The sequence below is a fragment of the Choristoneura fumiferana genome, chromosome 30, assembly GCF_025370935.1.
Source record: "Choristoneura fumiferana chromosome 30, NRCan_CFum_1, whole genome shotgun sequence".
Classification (NCBI taxonomy): domain Eukaryota; kingdom Metazoa; phylum Arthropoda; class Insecta; order Lepidoptera; family Tortricidae; genus Choristoneura; species Choristoneura fumiferana.
This window is the reverse complement of record NC_133501.1, coordinates 823,016-847,622: the sequence shown is the minus strand read 5'-3', so window position 1 is coordinate 847,622 and position 24,607 is coordinate 823,016. Positions and strand designations below refer to the sequence as shown.

At 38.6% G+C, this 24,607-nt stretch overlaps 2 protein-coding genes across 6 annotated transcripts in view; one reads left to right on the top strand and one right to left on the bottom strand.

Moving 5' to 3' along the window:
- LOC141444683 (uncharacterized) overlaps positions 1-10,653 on the bottom strand; it is a 20,705-nt gene extending 10,052 nt beyond the window's left edge. The window contains exons 1-4 of one of the 3 annotated variants that reach the window (XM_074110268.1): positions 10,551-10,653; positions 6,685-6,860; positions 6,156-6,321; positions 3,019-3,250 (exon numbers count right to left, since the gene is read on the bottom strand). In XM_074110268.1, the coding sequence (XP_073966369.1) occupies positions 3,048-3,250; positions 6,156-6,321; positions 6,685-6,860; positions 10,551-10,590 (585 nt within the window). In that variant the 5' untranslated portion in view covers positions 10,591-10,653 and the 3' untranslated portion in view covers positions 3,019-3,047. Of the gene's footprint in view, positions 1-135; positions 186-3,018; positions 3,251-6,155; positions 6,322-6,684; positions 6,861-10,550 lie in introns of those variants that run through there. The other 2 variants (XM_074110266.1, XM_074110267.1) reach the window with 2 other exon arrangements.
- Positions 10,654-11,320: 667 nt separating this feature from the next.
- Positions 11,321-22,854, top strand: LOC141444773 (uncharacterized). 3 transcript variants are annotated; one of them, XM_074110407.1, is made up of 7 exons: positions 11,322-11,419; positions 13,117-13,233; positions 16,960-17,048; positions 17,660-17,795; positions 19,618-19,762; positions 22,514-22,548; positions 22,684-22,854. In XM_074110407.1, exons 1-7 carry the CDS (start codon positions 11,335-11,337, stop codon positions 22,836-22,838), a joined length of 762 nt encoding a protein of 253 aa, XP_073966508.1. In that variant the 5' UTR covers positions 11,322-11,334; the 3' UTR covers positions 22,839-22,854. The 3 variants fall into 3 exon arrangements, with proteins under 3 accessions (XP_073966509.1, XP_073966508.1, XP_073966507.1); XM_074110406.1 differs by having other exon boundaries at positions 22,681-22,854; XM_074110408.1 differs by lacking the exon at positions 13,117-13,233 and having other exon boundaries at positions 11,321-11,419; positions 22,681-22,854.
- The last annotated feature ends 1,753 nt before the right edge of the window (positions 22,855-24,607 follow it).

Here is a 24,607-nt window from a genome sequence, read left to right as displayed (position 1 = left end):
TACGAAAAATCTTCCAAGTTTAGGTATATTTTATACCTCAGGCTGTTTTTTTTTTACTATAAAACTACTAATAATTATTATTATACGAGAGTGTACAAAGGCACAAAATCGCCCTGCAGAATCAATGTCCCTTACTCTAACTTCTTGGGACCCATAGGCTCCATAAGTGAATTCATGGACAGCAAAGTCTTGTTAGAAGTCGGTAGTATTGGTCAGGAGCTGCAGTCTGGAGGTCCAGGACAGTTCACCGAAGATCTTGCCCAACTCTGGAGACATTTCGATAGGATCTCCGGGTGAACTCCATCGTCCTTTGGCCCTTGGAAATTGGCGGTGGTTCATAATTGCTGTCCATAGCGTATAGACTTGGAGAATGCCTGTAAATAAATAGTTTTTATTAGGTACAAACTTTCATGTAATTGCAATGTATTTATGTAGGTATAAATGTCTAATGGTGGGTGGGTAATTGCATTGACGCATATTTTTATGTCATAATTATGTTTTGCATAATCTGTTACGCATAATAGCATTTGTGCCAAAACTGTTTTCGCATAGTTATAATTATATTACGCAGAATTCTTTTACTCTAACCAATGTAAGCCGAATAGACTTTATGCATAATTTGCGAATTCCGAATATTGTTTACGCAGAAACAGACTTCGCAAAATTAGTTACAAAGAAAGTTAGTTACTAAAGTTTTTTATAACCTAAGCTTACTAACTTAAGATTGGTTTTTTGGAATCTTTTTGTATTTTTTATTTCAATTCCAATTCATCATCCCGTAAAACCTAAATTGAAAATACAAATTGAAATATGCACAGAAAAACCAGAAAAATAAGACCAGCACTGGGAATCGAACCCAGGTCCTCGGCATTACGTGCCACGTGCTATACCGCTACACCACTGCTGGACAACGGTACCGACACGAATTTCCCCTATGCACATATCTCGGCTAGTTTAATAAATAAAATAAATATCACGGGGACAATTCACCACAATTAACCTAGTCCCAAAGTAAGCTTAGCAAAGCTTGTGTTATGGGTACTAAGCAACGGATAAATATAATTATATAGATAGATACATACTTAAATACATAGTAAACACCCAAGACCCGAGAACAAACATTCGTATTTTTCATACAAATATCTGCCCCGACACGGGAATCGAACCCGAAGTTTGTTTCTACTTAATCCAATATACTTTTCTGAAAACTAGTAACTAGTGGGTGGTAGTATTTTTATAACGCGGGGACAGACTGTGACAAAGTCGACGAAGCCCCTCTTCGCGACGCTTCTACTTTTAATCTGAGGGATATAAGGTACTTAACTAATGAACTAATCCAGGTTAAAAGGGGGTGATTATGTTTTTTTTTAACGTGGGGGGCTCCGCCCTCCCTCCCACAATTTTATGCTCGTGCCTCTTATACCGTTGGCTGTTCATTCCGTTACAAATATGTACAATTCTAACCTAACCTATTATTCTTGTAGTCGTATCTATATATTGAGGGTATCGTAGGATAGGTTTTTTAAACCATTGGGGGTTTGCTAAGACAAATTTTCTATTCAGTGATCTGTGCAAAATATTCAACTTTAAAGTGCAAATTATCATTAAAATATTAAAATCGAGCGCCCCCCCCCCTCTAAAATGTAAACTGGTGTATATCAAAATTTCAAGAAAAACTATACGCGTCTGCAATACCCCTGGTGTTGCAGATGTTTATGAGCGGTGGTGATCTCTTACCATCAGGAAACCCACTTGCTCGTTTGCCATCCAGTCGAATAAAAAAAAATCGTTCATTTTTTTATGTGAATTTAAGCTAGTAAGTGTTGATTGGCCTTGTAAGTAGGTTTAATACTTATGCAAGTAAGGTGTCCAAATACATTTCCAGGTAGGTAAATAAGTTCCTCCAAACCCGTTGTGTTGCTTGTAGCATTTTCTTCTATATACCTTTCGTAAGTACAACGTTTGAGCTTCGAAGTCCGAATATTTAATGTAATAAGCCACCTAAGAATAGGTGTAGCAGAGTTACCTACCTCGGAGTAAATTTAGGTCTGAATTATTATCAACTAGCTTTTGCCCGCGGCTTCGCCCGCGTGGAATTCAGTTATCACGCGCTGTTCCCTCGGGAGATGAGCATTTTTTCGGGACAAAATTTGGCCTTTGTCACTCTCGGGCCTATAAAATCTCTATGCCAAAAATCACATCGATCTGTTGCTCCGTTTCGACGTGAAAGAAGGATAAACATACAAACACACACTTTCGCATTTATAATATTAGTATGGATGGCTGAAGGATAAAGGTATTTTATTCTATTAAAGAAAATATATAAAATACTTAAATAATAAAAATAACATTAAAATTATCACACACACACTGTTATGCAGAAACTATATCTCTAACGATGTTTGCAACAATTGTCCCATTTTAAGAGCTATTGCTAATCTATCCGCCCGTTTCTCACAGGGCTATAAATTTTGAACGGTAAAGATAAATATAATGACCCGGATAACTCACGTCTTAAATGAGTTTAGCTCGACATGTTTCGCGCGCATGTGTCCGCGTGTTGCAACAGCCGCTGAGTCGCGTTGCTCCGAAGACGAAGGGCTACGGATTAGCCTGAAACATGTCGAGCTAAACATCCGGGTCATTATATTTAATATGAGTGAGTCTCACGGTAGTTTCATGTTCAAAATTGGTAAAAGATAACTTAATAACTTTCTAACTTAATAACTAATATAGTACACCTATCTTTATTCAATTTTACATATCAAGTTATTAAAATTACTCTAACGATTAATTTTAATTGTGCAATTAATTAATAATCAGTATTTCAATGTTACTTATTAAATTTACTTTAGCTTAAAAAAACTCAATTTAGAAAATAAGATATTCCAATGCCAATGTATCTGGTTGGACATTGTCACAGCTCATTAGCTATATTTTTAAGACCAATTTTACCATGTGTAAAGCGAAATAAACTAACATCGTTTCATTTCAGAAGAAAGAAATAAAAATCTGAAAAAACGTCATCACATTTTATTTCGTCCATCTTATTTCCATTCGTACGCAACCTCCCATCCGTACTCCTTCGGCCATTTCGGCTCTTTCGTCTCTTTTACAGCTCCCATCTTGTGCTTCAGGTACTTCCAGAAATGCCATTTCGACCGCGACGTGAACTTGGCTGGTATTGTCACCGTTTCTGGCGCCGTGAACGAGTGGTCCCGGGTGACGTCATATTCGTTGTGCTCCTCACCTGAAAGTATTATGATGTTTATAAATGTTTATTGAATACGGCGTTACTTTGTGGTGACCCTTATCAATGAACTACAAACAATGAGGGCTATCGTTTTTTGTCTCACTAGATGGCGCACTGTTGCGTGAGGTTTTTAAGTGTGGCTTTCAGAGTCTGTTATTACGGGCGTTAAAACAAAGTTTAGATTAAAATCATATTTAAAACCCCTTAAAACCGTGCCATAAAAATATCCAGCAACCACAGTGTTGCTCAGTCCGGTTTTATTAGGAATAAAAGGGAGGACAAAAGTTTCCAAAAGACAAAACTGTCTCAAAACACAGACATTCATTGCCCCGTAACGCATAATTGCCATAATTAATTTCAGGTAACGCAAAATATTCACAAAAAAAATCTAATTATAAATAATCCCGCGTAGCTCACCCAAAAGCTATGAGATTTGACATTTCGGAGACCTCACGCTACACTAGCGCCTCTAGCGGCGAATTCATTCGCGATAGCCCTCATTGGGATGCCACAATTTTTGACCAACATATAATAAATCGAAAACCATTTGGAGAAATAGGCTTTGTGAAGCGTTTTCAGAAATCAGATTCCAAAAATGTGATAAACTGAATTAAATAAACAAAATTTAAGTAATGACCCTTATTTGACCCCTGCAGGGCTACTACAAAACTCGAAACTCGAAGTTCGTATCGTACCGTCCCTCTCGCTCTCGTATTAAATAGTATAAGTGACAGAGGGACCGCACGACACGAACTTCGTGTTTCGAGTTTCGTAGTAGCCCTGCAGGGACGGGAGGGAGGTTCGAAAAACGCGTTATCTCACTTTTTTTTAAATTCATACGATGTCTTTGACGAATTCAATATAAATTCTTATAACTGACATTTATGTAAATTATAATGTAATATTAAGTATATTGAATTAATAAATAAACTAAACTAAACATATTTCACTAAGGCTGGAGGAGCCCGAACGGAGTGGTGCTGGCTGGTAATGAAACAAAGCACTCGAAGACAGACATATCCTTATAAAATAAGTCAATATTAATATAAACAACCACAAAGCTAAAACCACGATGCATCGAGCTATAGAGTAGACAGTACAGAGTGCAATCCATTATAAAATTACTTTAACTATACAGCCCAGGGCTGCCATGCTTTAACAGGTAAGTATAATGTCCTCAAATGTGGGAGATTCGCAGCGTCAGTTGTTACTCTTGGCCTATACCTAAATGTTCTCATGCCTCATGCTGAATTTCCGGCGCAACTTTACCCAAAAAATGTTTACTAAATTTAGAAAATGGTCATTTGGGTGTTACGTAACGTCTAGGGAAGGAGGGTACAGAATAACGTTACGGAGCGTTAGCATAGTAAAAGAGAACAAAGTAGGTTCACTACGAACAAAAGTATATCGCGCGGCTTAAATGTACGCACGCACACACTGATAATTTAAGGAGGATTAAGTTTTCTTGAGTCAAGGCTGCGCTGCCGTCGGCGCCGTACGTTTCGATTTTAGCTCGCTCGTCTTGTTCTCGCTTCGCGAAGTGATCACCTTTTACGTTCGCGTACTCGTACTTACGTATTTTTGATATACCTAATACAAATTAGTAGTATATAATATAATAAATAATAATAAATATTATGGGACACTTGACACCAATTGACCTAGTCCCAAACTAAGCAAAGCTTGTACTATGGACACTAGGCAACGGATAAACATACTTATGTAGATAAATACAAACTTAAATACATATTTAACACCCAATACCCGAGAACAAACATTCGTATTATTCATACAAATATCTGCCCCGGCCGGGATTCAAACCCGGGACCTCAAGCTTCGTAGTCAGGTTCTCTAACCACTTGGCCATCCGGTCGTCAACTAGTAATACACTATAAGTGAAACTATAAGTGTAGTGTGATAGTTTCGTGCAAGGACACATAAAAAATAATAAATAGTATTATGTGTAGGAAACATGAGTACCTAGTATGTACACAGTCGCCATCACCACTTCGGCGAATTTATAAAGAATATTTTTAAATTTAGTATAATAACAAATAATAATAGAGCGGCAAAGAATCTTGTTTCTCTAGACACAGATATGAGACAATTTTAAGTTAACTTTCATACCAAAATTATTTGACGGTAGGTAATTAATTAAGTTAAAATAGACATCGACAACCCTAACTGTCCGCGCCGGAGTAGGCAGTTAAGTCTCCTAAAGGGTCGGAGTGTGCATACTTGTTCTCTTCTACTATGGCGTTAGGGTCTCCCCAAACTAATTGACCCGGAGTCGGCTTTAACCGATCAAAATACTCTTTTCACTTCTCATGCTCGTAAAATTCGTGTTTATGCTGGATCTAGGCGACATAAAATGACTTTTTATGCTCTAGTGCATAAAGTAAAATCTTCGTCTAAGATTGGTGTTAGATAAGATTGCCTTGGGGCAATGAGGTGTAAACAGCCACAAACAAAGAAGTTTCTACATATTTTTTAATAATTTTTATTTTTATAAAATCAATCAAAATAGACCAATGAAACTAAAAATATATAATTATAATAGTAATGCGTGAACAATAAAAGGTACATAGTAAGTGAACAATTGTTTCCACTGTTGCTATTTCATGTCCTCGCCATCGAAGTGAAAAGCAGAGTGGAAAACTCGAGCATTAAACCCATTTTCCCCTCGACCTGTCTATCCACCCTCGCCGTACCATCTACTAAGTAACGTCTCGGGCAAAATGGCTCGTTTTATGCTCATGTTGTACAATTTACTCCACGCAATAAGAGCGAAAAAGACGTCGATCGGCTCGGCCGACGCGAAACGACGTCTTTTTCGCTGTTATTGCTTGGACATAAAGCGTTTCTTAGTCGGCTTAAGCCGAGAAAGGGAGGGTGAACCTACCTATCTTGTGTTTCCTTTCGACCTCATGCAACATGTGAGCTACGTGCTCAATTTGCCAGTAGTGATGCTCAATCTCCTCCAAATACAGTACCAACTCTTCTGTGTACAGTCGCGTATTCATGTACTTGCTTGTGTTGTATATATTCACTTGTTTCCTGAAGTATTCCTAAAAATATTTGGTAAAAATTAACCCATAGGGGTATTGTTGGACTATCATGATCATCCCGGCTTATGTATGTCCCAAATACCAATGCCGGGCGCAGGCCTCCTCTCAGAATGAGAGCGCTTGGGTATCCCACGGTGATTTTTGTTTTCACCTCCCGCTAATACGTCTGGAAAAAGAATAACCCGCGTAAAACGGGGTTACTTTAAAATGCAGGGGCTACTTTGGAAAACAGTTTTTACGGCAAGTCCTTATTTTTTTAGACCATCTGTGGCAGTGTACCTTCCTTCATAAATTAACTAACTTTTCACTTTCATTTGCTCAATCGAGCTATGAATATTCTGTTTTGTGCTGTTTTATGCTTACCTCTATAACTTTGTTAAGATATCCGCATTCGTATTCGGGCGTATTTCTGTTCCTCAACCTTATGCCTTCCATGTCGTTGATAATGGCGCTGGAGTCATGAATCACGTCTGCCGTGGTGTTCATGAGTATGTCCAGGGTTGCCATGTCGACCTTCGTAGCTGATGCACCCTGGAGCCCTAAAACGAGGCCCGCGAGGGAGTTACTTGTGCACTGGTTGAAAGGTTTCGCGACGTCTTATACGTTGGTATTTTGACCGAATCACCAGGATTTAGAGGTCTGGAGGCTTTGGGGCAACAAAGGAGTGGAGGCCCATAATGAACAATTGTACAAATTAAAATTACTATAGGTAAAGGTAAAAACAGCTAATTAAAATATCAAAGAAAAAGTTGTTTAAGTACCAGTGTTTATTCGTCGGAATTTGAAAAAATAATAACTCCGAAGTCTATTGTGGGGGGGGGGGCCCGAATGCCCTCCCCTAAATCCGGCCCTGTGAATCACTGACATAATTTCACTTTAAATACGAGCACCACCGTTAGCCATAAAATATAATAACCGTGCTATTGGATCAATCGACTTTTTCTTGTTTATTATACAGTGACAGAGTTTCTTTAAAAAACTGCTTTAATATAGGCGACTAATGTGCTAAAGAAATAGTCCATAAGATAATAATAAATAAGAAATAAATAATAAATATCACGGGACAATTCACACCAATTGACCTAGTCCCAAAGTAAGCTTAGCAAAGCTTGTGTTATGGGTACTAAGCAACGGATAAATATAATTATATAGATAGATACATACTTAAATACATAGTAAACACCCAAGACCCGAGAACAAACATTCGTATTTTTCATACAAATATCTGCCCCGACACGGGAATCGAACCGGGACTTCAAGCTTCGTAGTCAGGTTCTCTAACCACTAGGCCATCTGGTTGTCTAAAATATAATGAGCTTGTAACTACGACAAAAATGTAAGCTTGATGAATTTTAACCACAGAAAACATTATAGAAACTTTTGGTTTTAAAGAGTTGTCCAGGGGACGTAACCATGGCAACGAGGTACAAGAAAAAGTTAATTGACCCTATTATCACGATTTTTCACAATGACATCTTATTAATGTTATTTATTTATTATTATTTATTATTTATATAGAGGTACATTTATAGGTTTCATTCTTCAACTTAATTTCGTTCTATGTATTTTCTTTTGCGCACACCCTTCCCGGCGCCCATGGTAATATCAATTGTAAAGAAAATATTGTTTCAAAAATAAATTATGTAAATCACTAAACGGATTCTTCTTTACAGAGGGTTTTTCCGAACTGGTGGTAATTTTTTTCGACGCTGACAAGTGCTTTTACGCGTATCATCATTTCAGCTGAAAGACGTCCACTGCTGGACATTGGCTTTTTGCATTCAACGCGATCCCGCGATCTTAACAGGCAGACAGCTCGTCTCCCGGTCCGCGGACGCCATTCGAGAACCTTCTGACCCATCGGCCATCAGTCCTGCGAGCAATGTGCCCCGCCCGCTGCCACTTCAGTTTCGCAATTCGGGCTATGTCGGTAACCTTAGTTCTACTGCGGATATCATCATTTCTGATTCTATCCTGCAGCGAAACCCCGAGCATAGACCTCTCCATAGCCCCTGGGTGGCTTTCTTGTAGCCCTTTGATTTACTCGTATAGCCTAATTTAATAAAGATATTTTGACTTTGACAGAATTACGAATTAAAATTATGGAAAATGATACATTATGGCATATGAAATTCGGACAAACGATCGAGAACTATTTTGACTATTATTGCAAAGGTTTCGTTTTTAAAATAATATATAGGTATCACGGGACGATAAAATTGACAATAATTGACCTAAAATATATTAAGCAAAGCTTTTTATATGGGTACTAGGCAACTGATAAACATGCTTATACAAGGCTTATACAGATAAAATAAATAATAATAAATAAATAAATAATAAATATCACGGGACGATTCACGCCAATTGTAAAGTAAGTCCCAAAGTAAGCTTAGCAAAGCTTGTGTTATGGGTACTAAGCAACACATACACAACCACATACTTAATTACATATAAACGCCCAAAACGTCCAGAACAGACATTCGTATTATTCATACAAATTATACCTTTTTATTTATTTTTTGCGATGAGAAAATGCTTTATGCATAGGTACTTCCGTGGAAAGTTATGTGGGACTCTCTGACTTAGCATACCCACTAAAAACACATCGGCGTTTCTCCCCTGCCGTTATGGGAGCGCCATGGGATCGCGGATATGCCTCGACCGGGGACCGAACCCGATACCTCAAGCTTCATTAGTTAAGTTCTCTAACCCCTCTAGGCTATCCATCCGGTCGGCAAGAAAAAAAAAATTAAGATTTCGTTGCGTGCACGTTCTGCAATTATAAAAAAAATCAAGTATATTTAAAAAAAAAATAAGTATGTGGTAGATCATTTCTTACGCCTTTCCAATTAAATCAGAACGTAGAAGTCGTCTTTTTAATAAAAATAATGAAATTATGACGCATGGATTTTAGTAAGTAAATAAAAAATATGTCTTGTTTTAGTTAAATACTCATATGTTCGCTTGTCAAATGCGTCTGTCTTGTTTATTAGTAAAAAAAATCAGAAACAAACTTACCGTAATTAAAAAATACATTACACACAGGTTACATCAAGAATATTTACAATAAACCCATCCCAGGATCCCCACCCTTATCACGGCATTTAAAAGGAGCAACCCCCGAGACGGGCAGTTCAGATCCGCCAGGCAAACCGTCCACAAGCTCCGAATTGCTTGCGTATCTGGGCCAATCAACTATTTTACCCACAGTTTGGGCGTCTCCTGCGTTACCAAAATTGTCGCTGGTGTTACCAAAAAATCGTACTTCCAACAAGATATTTCACGGTTTAATAGGTTGAACTTACATAGGATGGCATGTGTTCATGTACACCATCTATTAAATTACAGAAAAAACATGTTTACTTACAAAAATCTGCAATTGTTTGAAAAATGTCGCGGACAGATTAGTGTCGGCTTTGATGAACGATAAGTGTCGGTAAAAAAGTTGATTGACCCATCTATCGACCGCGTGCGTTCAATTGTCAAAAGTAACGAATAATAAGATGTGAGTGTTTAATTAAGTAATTGACAAAAGTAACGAATAAATACATTTTACCTCATTACGTTCGTGCTCCATTAAAACCAAGAAGACTTCGGCTCCCCGAAGACAAGATATATTTACCTAACTAGAGTGATACATCAAATACCTTACATATCTTTTGCAGGTGGTAGGACCTTGTGCAAGGTCCGCCCGGATTGCTACCACCATCTTGCTCGCTAATCCTGCCGTGAAGCAGCAGTGCTTGCACTGTTGTGTTTCGGTGTGGAGAGTATGACAGCCGGTGAAATTACTGGCACGTGAGGTATCCCATCTTAGGCCTCTAGGTTGGCAACGCGACTGCAGTACCCCTGGTGTTGCAGATGTTTATGGGCGGTGGTGACTCTTACCATCAGGAGACCCACTTGCTCGTTTACCATCCAGTGGAATAAAATAAATAAATACGAGTTTCAAAACTAAAGCTTTTAGGTACCTACTAGTAATGATACAGCAAGGGATGCCATAAATGCTCGTGTGCAAAAAGAGGGGTGTTATAAGTTTGACCGCTATGTGTGTCTGTGTGTCTATGGCACCATAGCTCTTAAACGGGTGGACCGATTTGAATGCGGTTTTTTATTTGAAAGCAAGTTTTCTAGCCATGGTTTTTAGACATGTTTTATCAAAATCGGTTCAGCCGGTTTTGAGATATTGAACTTTGAAGTAACAATGTCGGGTTTTTTTTACTTACATAATAATAGTCCAAGCAACGATGTAGTCGCCTGAAGCATTTTTAAATACAACGAAACAGTGTTAATTACACACACCGTTAATTATATACTTAGTTATGTGTGAAATTAGTGGTATATTTAATTAATGAGAAACATTTTCCTGCGGCTTTCGTGCTTTAGGTTCCGTACCTCAAAAAGAAAACTGGCCAAGTGCGAGGCGGACTCGCGCACGGAGGGATTCGTACTTACCGATCTTTAGACATAGCAAAAAACGGCAAAATAATCACGTTTGTTGTATGGGAGCCCCCCTTAAATATTTATTTTATCCAGTTTTTAGTATTTGTTGTTAAAGCGGCAACAGAAATAATAATAATAATATCATGGGACACTTGACACCAATTGACCTAGTCCCAAACTAAGCAAAGCTTGTACAGTCAAGGGCAAAGATATATGATGTATACACGGCCGTAATGTTAAGTGCATAAAGTCGTGTATACATATTTTTGTAACTTTGGCCGTGTCGATATCTTTGCCCTTGACTGTACTATGGATACTAGGCAACGGATAAACATCATCAGTGAAAATTTCAACTGTCTAGCTATATCACGGATCATGAGATACAGCCTGGTGTCAGACAGACGGACAGTGGAGTTTTGTAATAGGGTCCCGTTTTTACTCTTTGTATTGTATTAATTTTAAAAGCAAGAGTCGGTTACGCCGTACAAAATGATATTTGTGAATTGTATTGATTTTTAATCGTTTTTTTTATTACTCACATATAAATTGATTAATTAGTACATTTTAATGACATATTTCAAAAATATTTATGCATTTGATACTCAATGTTTTCCTCCTGCCATGATTTCCGTAGCTCTTGGAATTCTTTTATGTAAGTTATTTATTTACTAAGTATATCTACTTACAGAGAGGCTGTTCGTTTATATATGTATATAAAGTTGCTAAAAAATTAAGTACCAATATTTTAAGAGATGTTATATTTGATCAAAACATAATTATAAATATATAAGATAACTTTAAATATAGATTAAGAACATTTTTTATAATCGATCAGTTCCATAATTGAATACCTATTCTACTAAGGCAGGTCCAGGTAAGGTAGAACTGCGACCCTCAGCGCGCGAGCCAAGCGAGCGAAGTGAGCGAAGTGCCAGAACCGATTTTTTTTTGCTAATACTTAGGCCCGCTTCACAAGCACACGGTCACCATTAATTATTTATCATCATAATATATCACAGAGAACAGATGGCCGCTGGGGCTGAAAAGTTCGCAAATGGACCAGAGACCGCGCAGCAAGCGCAGCTTAGGACGTTCACTAACAAGATGGACGGATGGCCTGCAGTGTTGCCAACTCCTGGAAACTCGAGTCGCTAAACTCAAAATCTATAGTTGCTAGAAAGTCTCTAAAATTAATTCCACCAGGAACGAGTGAACTCAGGACTTTGTCTGGGAGAGACACAAGAGGCCACTGAAATGAAAAATGAAACGAAATTTGAAAAAAATTCAAATCCCCCTCTCCTCCCACCCTCTCCCCTCGCCTCGGCCTCTTGTGTCTGAAACTGGTGATCTGAAAGGTCAGGATACAAAAAAAAAACAACTTGAATTAGAAGATTTCCGAATTCACTGAAATTGATTTGAATATTTTTTTAAATAGCTAAAACTAGAGCATAAACGAATAGAGCTTTAATTAAATAAAGTTTGAATTTGGTGCGCAAGCGCGCTTGTCGCTTTCCATAGATCTCATGGCACTGTGTAATTCTCATCGTCGTCGAATTGACAAAAATGTATCCATTATTGGCCGTAAAACTGTTTAAAATTGTATTCCAAAAGTCGCCAGATAAGTCGCTAAACCATTTTTGTCGTCAAAACTTTATTTTGGTCACTAAGACTTAAGCAAAAGTCGCTAGTTCTAGCGACAAAGTCGCTAAATTGGCAACACTGATGACCTGGTTAAAGCCGCAGGTTCACGGTGGATGCAGGCCGCTGCCAACCGGGGAGGTCCATGGGGGAGGCCTGCGTCCACCAGTGGACGTCCAGAGGTGAGACGTATTTACTGGAATAGGTTTTGGCTTGGACGCGTGAGTACGCGTTCTCGCCCGCGATTCCATTAACGTACGAGTATTAAGGAGTACGGCGGATGACAACGTTCCGCCAACTTGAAAACAAGCTTTATGTACACTTTTTAATTGAAAAGTTATAAAAATTGCTGACAGTCCTAAGCCTGTATGAAGTATGAAGGGAAGATTTTAGTCGGTATTTAATATAAGTTATATAAAATTAAAAAAAATATGAAGTGTGGAGACTGAACTGTGACGTGGAATTCAATTCGATTTTGTTCTATAATATTCGTAAAATTTCTAAAACTAGTACGATGTATACGCAATCACGGGAGCGTATTTACGGGAATCTTTTTGTTTACGCAATGAGTCAATTGAGTTAAGTACTCGTAGATACTAGTGGATCTAGTCTTTTTGTGGACGCGTACTCGCAAGACTCAGTCCGCGTTTTGCCTAGTACGTCTCACCTCTACGTCCAACGGCTGATATCATAGAGATGATATATTGGCAGTTGCGACCAGTGGGAGGGGCTCCGCACCTCCGGAGAAACTCAAAACTTACTTTTACTATTACTTCGACTGGAAGGCAGAGCAGCATCTCAGAGCCATGACAAGAGAAATTCTTAAAGGTACGAAAATAATAGTAAATTGTGCATTAACCCTTTGACCGACACGGTCGGTAAAACACGACAGCTGAAAAAAGTGCTATAGAGGCCATGTCGGCATTTTGTGGCTCATATGGAACGATTTTCAGATTTTTTTTGTCGGTTTTGGCTGACTGTGGCTGTTAATAGGTTAAAGGCGGTAGGGATACTAATGAGAGAGCTAGAACATATTTTCTATCCTTCACTAATACATTCCGGGCGTAGCAACCCTAGCACTACACGTGCCGCGAGCGAGTGCACACGAGTTATGCGATATAGACCGGGAGATGGTGACACAAAATATTAGATAATTTGTACCAGTATGGCGGTTCTTCAGGGGTCTAATTACGGAATGACAAAAAAGAAAATGATGGTCATAGCGCTGGTACCGGCGGCCCAATCGCGTGGCCGTTAATCGAACGTGTCGGATAAATAACGAGTATCGAACGATTTGTTCCACAAAAATGATTGTATTTTACGATAGTCGATAAAAAAAGATGTAGGCGGTAGCGTAATGTCATAGTTCTCCGATGTGGCTTACAGCCCGCCATACCGACTACGCGAATACATTTTTTTTTTTAAACAAAAAAGTAAAACCGACTCCAAAAAAATAACTATAGTCGTCTACCTCTTTTACATACTATGGGTTTCAATCCTTCCTGCTGGGTCGTACTGAGTCACCGACTTCGAGCTAGTACGTACTTAGAAAAATATTTTCAAGGGTTTTGTGGTCGGTTCCATTTTTTGTTATTTTTTTATATTTGTTTGGAGTCGGTTTTACTTTTTTGTTAAAATTTTTCTTTATTCCTCACTTTGTAGTAACTCGTAGCCAAAGTACATCTCACAACGATTCCATTAAGCCCAAACAAGACTTAGTTGCTTTGTTTTATAACAGAGTTCCGTTGCCTACCTTCTGGCTTCAGCATCGGATCAGTTCGAAAGAATCATTAACTTAAAACTTCTTCTTAGTCGCTTATCTAGGTATATTAATCATGATCGTTTATAGACGAGCGAGCATTACTTAGCTTTGATGAGTTCCATTGCTCATCACGGTCTTCTTCCTCTTGTCCAGGTTACCAAATGATACTTTCTGAATGTAAATGCTCATCTTAATGCTAAAAATGCCAAAATCGCCATAGTGTGTCGCCATGTGTGCCTGTAAAATTTGAGGGTTGCCCTCGATTTCCCTATCCCTATCTTGACTTGGTGACAATGGGACCACCTCAGAAGAATACCCTTTCGATTAAAAAAATAATTTTGAAAATCGGTCCACAATTTCTCAATTTTTTTGAAGTCGGTAAAAAAAAACAATTCAACCATTTGTTCCAGGCTATTTTTGCATAGCTAATCAACGTCGAGTAGCCATTCACGAAATACACCATGCCATACTTTTCTGGTGGTTCCAAGGGAGTAATTTTTTTTTCTTTCGCAAAACGATTTTTCGCAGAACGACCAGCCTAATTTTTTTTAACAGTTCAGTGTATGATCATAAATAGAAGTCTGATCCGACACGTTCGATTAACGACCACGCGATTGGGCCACCGGTACCAGCGCTAAGACCATCATTTTCTTTTTTGTCATTCCGTAATTAGACCCCTGAAGAACCGCCATACTGGTACAAATCATCTAATATTTTGTGTCACCATCTCCCGGTCTAATAGACAGAGAAGCATAAAGTAGGCACGATTCTTATATAGGTACCTAGTATGAATTTTTTGAGGTGTCCCGATCTCGTTAACAGCCCACATTTCGAACAAAGCCATTGTATTCTATTGTGTTCTCAACCGCATCATCGTCATTACCGCAAAATAGTTCATTCAAATAACGACTTTATGGTCTAGAGCAGTATTATTATATTCTCAGATAATACTTTTTATAACTGAATTAATGAGGCTGCTTGTCTACGACGCATTCAATTTTGATAAATATTATTTGCCAAAAAAGTTTTATTTAAAATGAACTCTCTGTTGTAAATAATAAAGTTATTTTAATGAGCTATTTTATCTTATATTTCCGTTCATTGTAAACTGAGTATATGGCACAATAGCATACAATGGTTTTGTTCGAAAGGCAGGCTGTTAACGAGATCGGGACACCTCAAAAAATTCATACTACACCTAAACGTCGCTTTTGTCCTTACAAAGACAAACTTCTGTACTTGCAATTTATTATGCCATGCATGTAGGGCTGCCATCCGTCCGGGTTTCCCCGGATTTGTCCTAGTTTAGAGGGCGTCCGGGGAGCGTCCGGGCGGGGTTTCATTTGTAGTCCGGGTTTAAAAATATTTTTAATTTTTAGACCAATGCAATTAGAATTTTTCGAAGAATTAATTTCCAGCAAGCTGTAAATCGTTTTATAAGGATCTTATTTGATTGGCCTATATTTTATTATACCTACTGGCCAAGTTTAATCAAAACCTAAACCTGTTGACATGTCCGGGTTTTGGGCTCCAAAATCCGGGGTTTTCACGCGTCTTGTCCTGGTAGCCAAATTTTAGAGATGGCAGCCCTACATGCATGACCGTACCTATAGGAACGTCTCAGACAGAGTGTCAAACGGAATGTCAAACGCTTACATGACGCGCGGCGGTTGGTTTCAGAACGTGCTAGTGGGCAAAGTTTCATACTTTTCGATACAAAGAATAATATTTTTGCCTGAGACGTTCCTATTACGGTCATGGCATTATACGGTGTTATGTGTAGAGACCTTTATTCTGTAGCGGCTGTTTAACATACGAGTAGGTTAGTAAGACATGCGCTTTTTCAGGTATTTTTCTCGTATTACAAAAACAAATACATATTTAAAAAAAAACAGCATATCCGATAGAAAGTATCCAGTTTTCTTATTATTTAAATACTCATGACCTGCCGCGCAATTAACGTCACACTCAAGCGGCAATTATACTGAGTCGTTACCGCAAAAGTGTAAAGAACACGGTAGTGGGCCGCATGCGGCGAGCGACAGCTGCCAGCCACCGCCTTAATATGGCCGCCGCAGTAGACTGACAGACTAATGCAGGTTGCAGGTGGTAGGACCTTGTGCAAGGTCCGCCCGGATTGCTACCACCATCTTGCTCGCTAATCCTGCCGTGAACCAGCAGTGCAGTGAAATTACTGGCACTTGAGGTATCCCATCTTAGGCCTCTAGGTTGGCAACGCTGCAATACCTCTGGTGTTGCAAGTGTTCATGGGCGGTGGTGATCTCTTACCATTAGGAGACCCACTTGCTCGTTTGTCATCCAGTCGAATAAAGAAAAATGTAAAGGCGACAGTGGTTCGCCGAAGTAATTTGAAACGACGCAGTGTAATTCCCGCTTAAGGGCATATTGACGTCCGCGCAGCGTGTCCGCCTCGTATCTTCTGTCTGCTTTGGATCGCGACGTTTCTATACATTTAGGTAGTATGATAAGATAACTTAACCAGTAAAAAGGTTGGAAAACCGCCGACTTTGTCACTTTCAAGTTCAATATCTCAAAAACGGCCGCACCGATTTTGATGAAACATGTCTAAGAACCATCGCTAAAAAACCTGCTTTCAAATAAAAAAAACCGCATTCAAATCGGTCCAACCGCTTAAGAGCTACGGTGCCACAGACAGACAGAGACACATGCGGTCGAACTTATAACGGATTTAAGGGGCGCCGCGACTGCAACGCCCCCGTCCCACGTCTCTTCCTTGTGGGTTGCGCCTAAAACACATGTTTTTCTTCCAGATACGGAACTTAAGATGCGGTATGCAGATTTTATATTCGCATCATATGGAGGCAAGATAAGCCCAGAAGCGGATCAAATATACTCTGAGGTAGCCGCTGCCCGAGGGTATCGTATCGTCATCATCATCATCTGCGTCACCGTGTTTTGTAGGGTTCTGTACCCAAAGGGTAAAAACGGGACCCTATTACTAAGACTACACTGTCCGTCTGTCTGTCTGTGTGTCTGGCTGTATCTCATGAACTGTGATAGCTAGACAGTTGAAATTTTCACAGATGGCTAACGGCAAAAATGGAACCCTTATAGTTTCGCCATGTCTGTCTGTTTATCTGTCCGTCCGTCCGAGGCTTTGCTCAGAGATTATCAGTACTAAAAAGCTGTTATTATTAGGCACGGATATATATAGCAATTATGCCGACCAAAATCTGGAACTGGGGACTAGTAATAGCTCTGGGCTGGGCCGGCCATGAGCCGGCGCTGCTGCTGATGATGATGTGATGATAAGCCATTCCGCAACGAGGGTTTTCACTGAGAGGAAATATCGCTAGATGGCGTTAGTATCGTGATATCCGTTTGACGATTGCTCGTGATTGGTTAAATAACTAAATGAGCCAATCACGAGCAAACGTCAAACAGACTTCACGATACCAACGCCATCTAGCGCTATTTCGCCTCTGTGAAAACCCTCATATATGTTGTCAGGTCGGGTACTTAGATTCGCAAATTATGAAGAGGTTTCGCTACATGTGTGCTACGTACCGGGACTACACACGAATAGAAGACTTTATGAAAAACAAGTTTAATGAAGATGATATGCTTAATGGCAACCATCTTATTCGTAAGTTTTTTTTTATATACAGAAACAGGCTCGCGTTTGACTACAATCACGCCTGCAGGGCTATCGTACTGTCCCTCTCGCTCTCGTATTAAATAGTGTAAGTGTCAGAGGGACCGCACGACACGAACTTCGAGTTTCAAGTTTCGTAGTAGTCCTGCTGATGGTGAGCGATAATGTGGACTAAGCTGGAGCACGCTTGCCTAATTAATGCCCGTTTACCCTAGATTTGAAGACGGCTATACTTCGTTTCTTTTAGCATTAGAAAAGGGTAAACAATCTTGACGAGTCTTTATTGAAAAACGTTTTAAAAAAACAGCAACTATTACTTACGGTTATGATACCAAAAGCTTGTAAATGATCATGAACTTGCTAATTGTTACATACAATACAATACAAAGACTCTTTATTTTACACCAGAAAGGCAGTAAGATAAACAGCAGTAGTTTAGTTTTGTAACTAAGGGACCCCATACATCCCTGTATTATTATTATTATTATTTTGTATTTCCTTTTATTTAATTGTATACTGTAGGTTTTAAGTATTTTATTTGTTATTATTTTATGTTGAAAAAATGACTTTCTGCCAAGTTTCTTGCGGCGCATTCTTCTTGGCAATGATGGTCTTTCCGAAAGCGCTGGTAGTTTAAAAAATGACGTGTAAAAGTGCCCATTGCGGCCTATTTACTGAATAAATGATTTTTATTTTTGAGCAACAAATAAATTAATAAATTATCATAAAGCTAATTATTACAAGATGACAGATAGTGCTCCTTAAGCATAGATTTAAATAGTGACAAAGATTTTGCGCGTCGTAAGTCAATCGGTAAGGAATTTCACAACCGAATACATTTTTATTTTAAGTTAGTTTTTAGATAAGGTCCTCACTGAAAATCAGCGCCACGGCTTGCCGTGGCATTATGCTGAGTGGGGACCTGTTTAGCGTCATGTATGTCTTTATTTGTTCTATGTTTGTTCCTATGTTTGTTTTATATGGCGTTAAATAAATGTTCTTTCTTTCTTTCTTTCTTTCTTGAATAGCCTGGACAGTATAAGAATATACATAGAATTTGGAATTAGGTAGAGGCACGGTAAGGAGAAAGTTCTGAGAGTATCGAATTGAAGTTACATAGCTAAATCGCTCCAAGGTAGCGAGGAGTTGCAGGGTTAAAGAGAATGCCGTAAAGAAGGTGGAGAATGTGAGTTACGGCGAAAGCGGATTGGGAGCCACTTGAGCTGTGATCGAAAATTAGAGACATGGTCGACCTTACGTAGACCAAATATAAACCGAATGCATAGATTTTGAATTCGCTCGAGTTTGTTAAGCTGCTCTTCTAAGAGATCAGGATAACAAATGTCAGCATAGTCGAAAATAGTTACATATTTGCTGTAACGTATTTTTCGAAAGTGTTTTTCAATAAAAAGACACGTCAAGATCGCTTCCGTTCTTTGTAATGCTAAAAAACGAAGTATAGATTGGAGCGATCAGGGAACACAGAAACTGGCAGAGCATTCCACTCCTCAGCTGGCCGGATAATAAAAGACGAGCGATAAGGATTTTGTGCGAAATCAAATTTCGAATTTTGTAGTAGCCCCCCAGATGACCGTTGGATCCGAAAAAACCTCGAATCAGACCAAGCGGCAAGCGCAGCTACGAAACTCGAAACTCGAAGTTCGTGTCGTGCGGTCCCTCTGACACTTATACTATTTAATACGAGAGCGAGAGGGACGGTACGATACGAACTTCGAGTTTCGAGTTTCGTAGTAGCCCTGCAGCTTAGGGACGTCCATGCACCAACGAAACTTGTACCGGGCTGTTTTTTCAGAAAGCGCATATCATGAGATACTGGTGTTGAAAGATTTGCAGAACAAGGCCTTGGACAAGAAAGAAGCTCTGCAGAAGAAAGAGAGGGCTATGCAATTCTTCATGGAGTTTCATAGGAAAGAAAAAACATACAAGCCGAAACAAAGGTAATTAAGGGATTCAATTTATTTTTCTCACCTCTCCTTCAGAAATAGTAGATTGTTGCACCAAGCAGAAAGTTATTTTTTATTGCACCGAGTGCCCGAGCGTCAGCGAGGGCTTTAAAAAGCACGAGGGCAATATAAATTACTTAATACGAAGGAGCATAATCTGCTTTTCTTTCAACTATTACAGGAATAGTAGGCGAAAAAAAAACTCATGCTAAGCAATGAATAGGAAAGAAATGTCACTAGCACTCGATGATTCCATTTTTGTACGTTTAAATTCGCACTTTCAAAAAATGTCCATGGAAAATTCGCAAGGTTCCCGCCAATTTGTTTTTTTTTTTTAATTTCTTGGCAGAGTTAGTATATATACTCGTAGCAGATATTTTTACCCGCGATCTGTCAAATTTCGAATGGGCGCCGGGTTGGCCAACCAAACATACAAAGTTTTTTTTTAAGTATACGGCTACTTAGGCTACTTCTTTTTTTTAATGGCAATGTACAAGTTCAGTTAGAAACAGATGGTTTTGCCAATTACAAAGTGAGGAAACGAAGCGGATTTAATAACTATTTTTGGTAGGATTGGTAGCAACAATTTTTTGTACGCAATCTGTCAAATTTCATAAGACCGTCAGGTTGACCAACCTAACACTAGATTTTGTTACACTATGCAGGCTAATTTTATAGCAAAAATACTTGTGCTACCTCTTTGGTCGTGCAATTTAAAAAAAAAACTAAAAGAATGCAATAAAGGACTCTCATAATTTTTTTCTGCTCTAGAGCAGAAAAGTCCCGCTTTGTGCTGAGTATTTAGTGCGGTTATGATGAAATTAAAGCATAATTGGAAGAAAAGTAACTTTTTCTCCCTGACGAGAGGGAGCAAAGTGCAACTTTTCTGTCAAAGGCTTTTCTAAGTGTTTTATTGCAAATGCCATTTTTTTGAAGTTGATAATTGTAAAGCCACGTCATTCATCATTCTATGCTGGTTGTTCTTTATCAATATTTAGATAGATTTTTTTCAAGTTTCTTAATGCTCGGTGTGAAAAGTTGTATGAGCCACTCGGGAGCAAAATTATTTTCATCTTGGGCGTTAACACTTGAATCCCTCATTACGCTCAGGATTCAATTGTAGAATCCTTCGCTAATTTCTCCATTTTGCTCCCTTGTGACACAAATAAGTATTTTACTTCTGCATAGGATTCGTTTATCGCCGGTGCGTAACGTAGGATATAATAACGATTGATATAATGCAACAATTGATATAATTTTCATTTGATATACAGCAATTTATCTTAGAAACCAAACATATATTTATTGTGATTAATTCGATTTGTTGTATTGGGTTAGGTTAGGTTAAAAAAAGGTTAGGTTCGGTTCATTTTATAAAAAAGTTCTGTGATGCTCCTATCCTTTCAAATTATACCAAATGTTGTTATAACGATCATTCATTACCAAAGTGCCATCCACGAAGACGCTTGATTTTGACAAAATTAGACACTAATACCATTGTAATAAGAACCACGTCACGGTCATGAGAACCCTGCCACTGCAGATCTTTTGACGAGGTGTTCTTTTTTTTATAAATGAGCCTGTAATGTCCCACTGTTGATAAAAAAGGCTTCTCCCCTGGATTTCTAACTCGTCCTGTCGTCATGTCTGGCCAGTCGCTGGAAAACACGTCTAGGTGATCCCGCCATTTTATTTTTATAGTAACACTAGCTTTTGCCTGAGCCTGAGGCTTCGCCATCGAATTCGGTTACCTATCGCGCGCTGTTCCCTCGGGAACTGTGCATTTTTCCGGGATAAAAAGTAGCCTATGTCACTCTCTGGCATATAAAATATCTCTATGCCAAATATCACATCAACTTGTCGCTCAGATTCGACGTGAAAGACGGACTAACATACAAACACACACTTTCGCATTTATAATATTAGTATGGATGTATATTAGGTAGGTATCTTAGGTTAGTTCTTCTTGTTAACTGTTAATTTTTCATGTGGCTTAAGAGAAGTTTCCCTGCCGGCCGCGCGGCCGCGTTAAGTATTCGTTTGGGATATTGCTGTCTTTATCGCTCGTGACATAAGCGCTCGCAGCCGTCCCCCCATGCCTTCCGCAACGACGTCCGTAATTTATATCGAGCGAGATAGCTGTAGGGTTTTCAAGATTTGGGCGGTTGAATTTTGGGTTTCGTTGTCCTCATATTATACGAAAAGTATAGCACAGTAATCAATGATATTTTACAATCAAGATCAGTGTCTTGGGGTCAATGCCTGGGGCAGAAAATTTGGATGACGTTTTTATTTTGTAACATAGTTTAGTTTATAAATAGTTTTAGTCTTGGATGTTAGATAGTATTTATTGTACACAATATTGTAGGATAGGAATTCATGAATTTGTTATATTGAATAAATCAAGATGTTCATTATATTTTCTATGCCTGTGTTTTTTTCGATTTTTGTAAAAATGCTTTATTAGTCTGTAATTTTCGTGCAAAGTTGACATCTTTTTTTGTCGACTTTTGAGCTCCTGTAATTCTGATATTACACATTTATATGAAAATCTGAAAAACCACAGGCATATAGATAATTACGTCTAGTCCATACTTACAAAATTTCATCTATTTCTGTTGCCTAGTTTTCAAATGAGACCGGGACTACGTTTGTACGGAGAATGGAACGAAGAGACTTCCCTTAAACTTGTTATTTAACTGCTACTATATCTACTAACTAAACTCTCCTTATTTACTGATTCAGGTCCAAGGGCAGTAGAGACCCGGTGCGACGTCAAGGTATGTCAAAGTATCGCACAAAACTAGCAAAACTGGGACTGTAGGACGAGTCGAAAGGAGTATGATAATGGTTTTTTATCGGGAAAAGTGGGCAGGTACCTTTCTTTACTTTTAATTGCATTTTTTATTTAGCAGGTGATAGCCGAAGAAATGGTGTGGATATGAAAAAGGCGGAACATAAATTAAAAACAGATCTAAGGAAGAAAAAGTGGATGGAAGGCCACGGCATGAACGACAGCGTTCTGTGGAATGACTTTAAAGAAGTTGACGGAATTCATGTTCGCAAATAAAATGTGAAGAGTAAAAGGTTTTTTTTTATTATCGGGACCTTTTATATGTAACAGGGCCGTTAGTCACTAAGCAGCTTTTAGGCAGAGTAGGGGCAGCCTAGGGGCCCCGCATTACCTTTACTCGAGTCCAGAATAGGGATGTTGACACCATTAAAAAAAAACGAAGACACGAATCCAGTAAAAAAACTCTTTATTTTAGCACTGAAAACCAAACTTTCGATTAACTGCAAAATTAGATTTTTGGTTGCTTTAAAACCAATAAATAGTTAGTTGATTGAGTTGGCGAACAAGTGACGTCATAAGTTGCTATTTCCACTCAAACTCTAGGGGAGAATTGTGTTTTGACAGCTCATAAAAAGTACGTCAGTTGATTGGTGGAGTCAACATCCCTATTAGGTGAACCAACTTTGCAATGCTAGAAAGCTGTAATTTTGCACGGATATATATGTAAACTATGCCGACATAATGGTACAATAAAAAAATAAAAAAACATTTTTTAGAATACCTCGTACCTCCCATAGACGTAGTGGTGTTTTTTTTTTCATCCAACCCTATAGTGTGGGGTATCGTTGAATAGGTCTTTTAACCATTAGGGGTTTGCTAAGACGATTTTTCGATTCAGTGATATGTTTGCGAAATATTCAACTTTAAAGTGCATATTTTCATTAACATCTAAACCGGTGGGTGGAAAAATTTGAAAAAAATCAGAATGCTAGTAAGTATATCAAACTTTTAAGGAAAACTATAACGGCTAAGTTTGCTTGAGAATTATATTAGTAGTTTAAGGGGCTGTTTCACCATCCATTGATTAGCGTTAACCGACGGTTAAATGTGATGCCGTCTCCGTCTATTCGAACAAAACAAATAGAGACGGCATCACACCTAACCGCCAGTTAACACTAATCAATGGATGGTGAATCAGCCCCTAAACTTGGAAAATTCCGTATAAAATACGAAATCCTTAGAAAAATATTACTTATTTTTTCGTAATGGCTACGGAACCCTATTTTGGGCGTGTCCGACACGCTCTTGGCCGGTTTTTATACTGTGCCACTATCCTCTGTTTGACAGGTGACACATAAGCAGCAGCGGCGCGTTAGGGTAGGGCGCCGTGGAAATCTCGCCCAGGGCGCTGGAAGTGCTAAAACCGGTAGAACATAAGATAGACATGAAATAACTCACTTTTTAACATACTTTTGTTAGATGCAACAATAAAATATTAGATTGTACAACGAGAGCATAAAACGTGCCATTTTACCCGAGGCGTTTATATAGCCACCCGAGCCGGTACGGCGAAGTGGATAGACACGTCGAGGGGAAAATGGGTTTAATGCTCGAGTTTTACACTCTGATTTTCACTTAGATTGCGAGGAAATGAAATAGCAACAGTGAAAACAATTGTTCACTTGCTAGGTACCTTTTAGTTTTCATGGATTGTCATATAATTATAATATTTTAGTTTTATTGATTTTTTTTATTGATATTAAGTTTTACATTTAATAAAAATTATTAAAAAAATATATTGAAACTTTTTTGTTTGTGACTGTTGACACCTGACTATATTGGTCTTAGACGAAGATTTTACTTCACGCACTAGAACATAAATAGTACATTGTTGTAGAGGCACGAAAGTAAACAATAGATGAACGAGTTAGTTTGAAGTTCGATAATACGAGTTCATTCACGATCACAGCGAGGAAATAAAAATATATGTCACCCTCCCGCACGGCAGCAACGCCAGCTCAGCACGCCAGAATGAATTCAGAAAT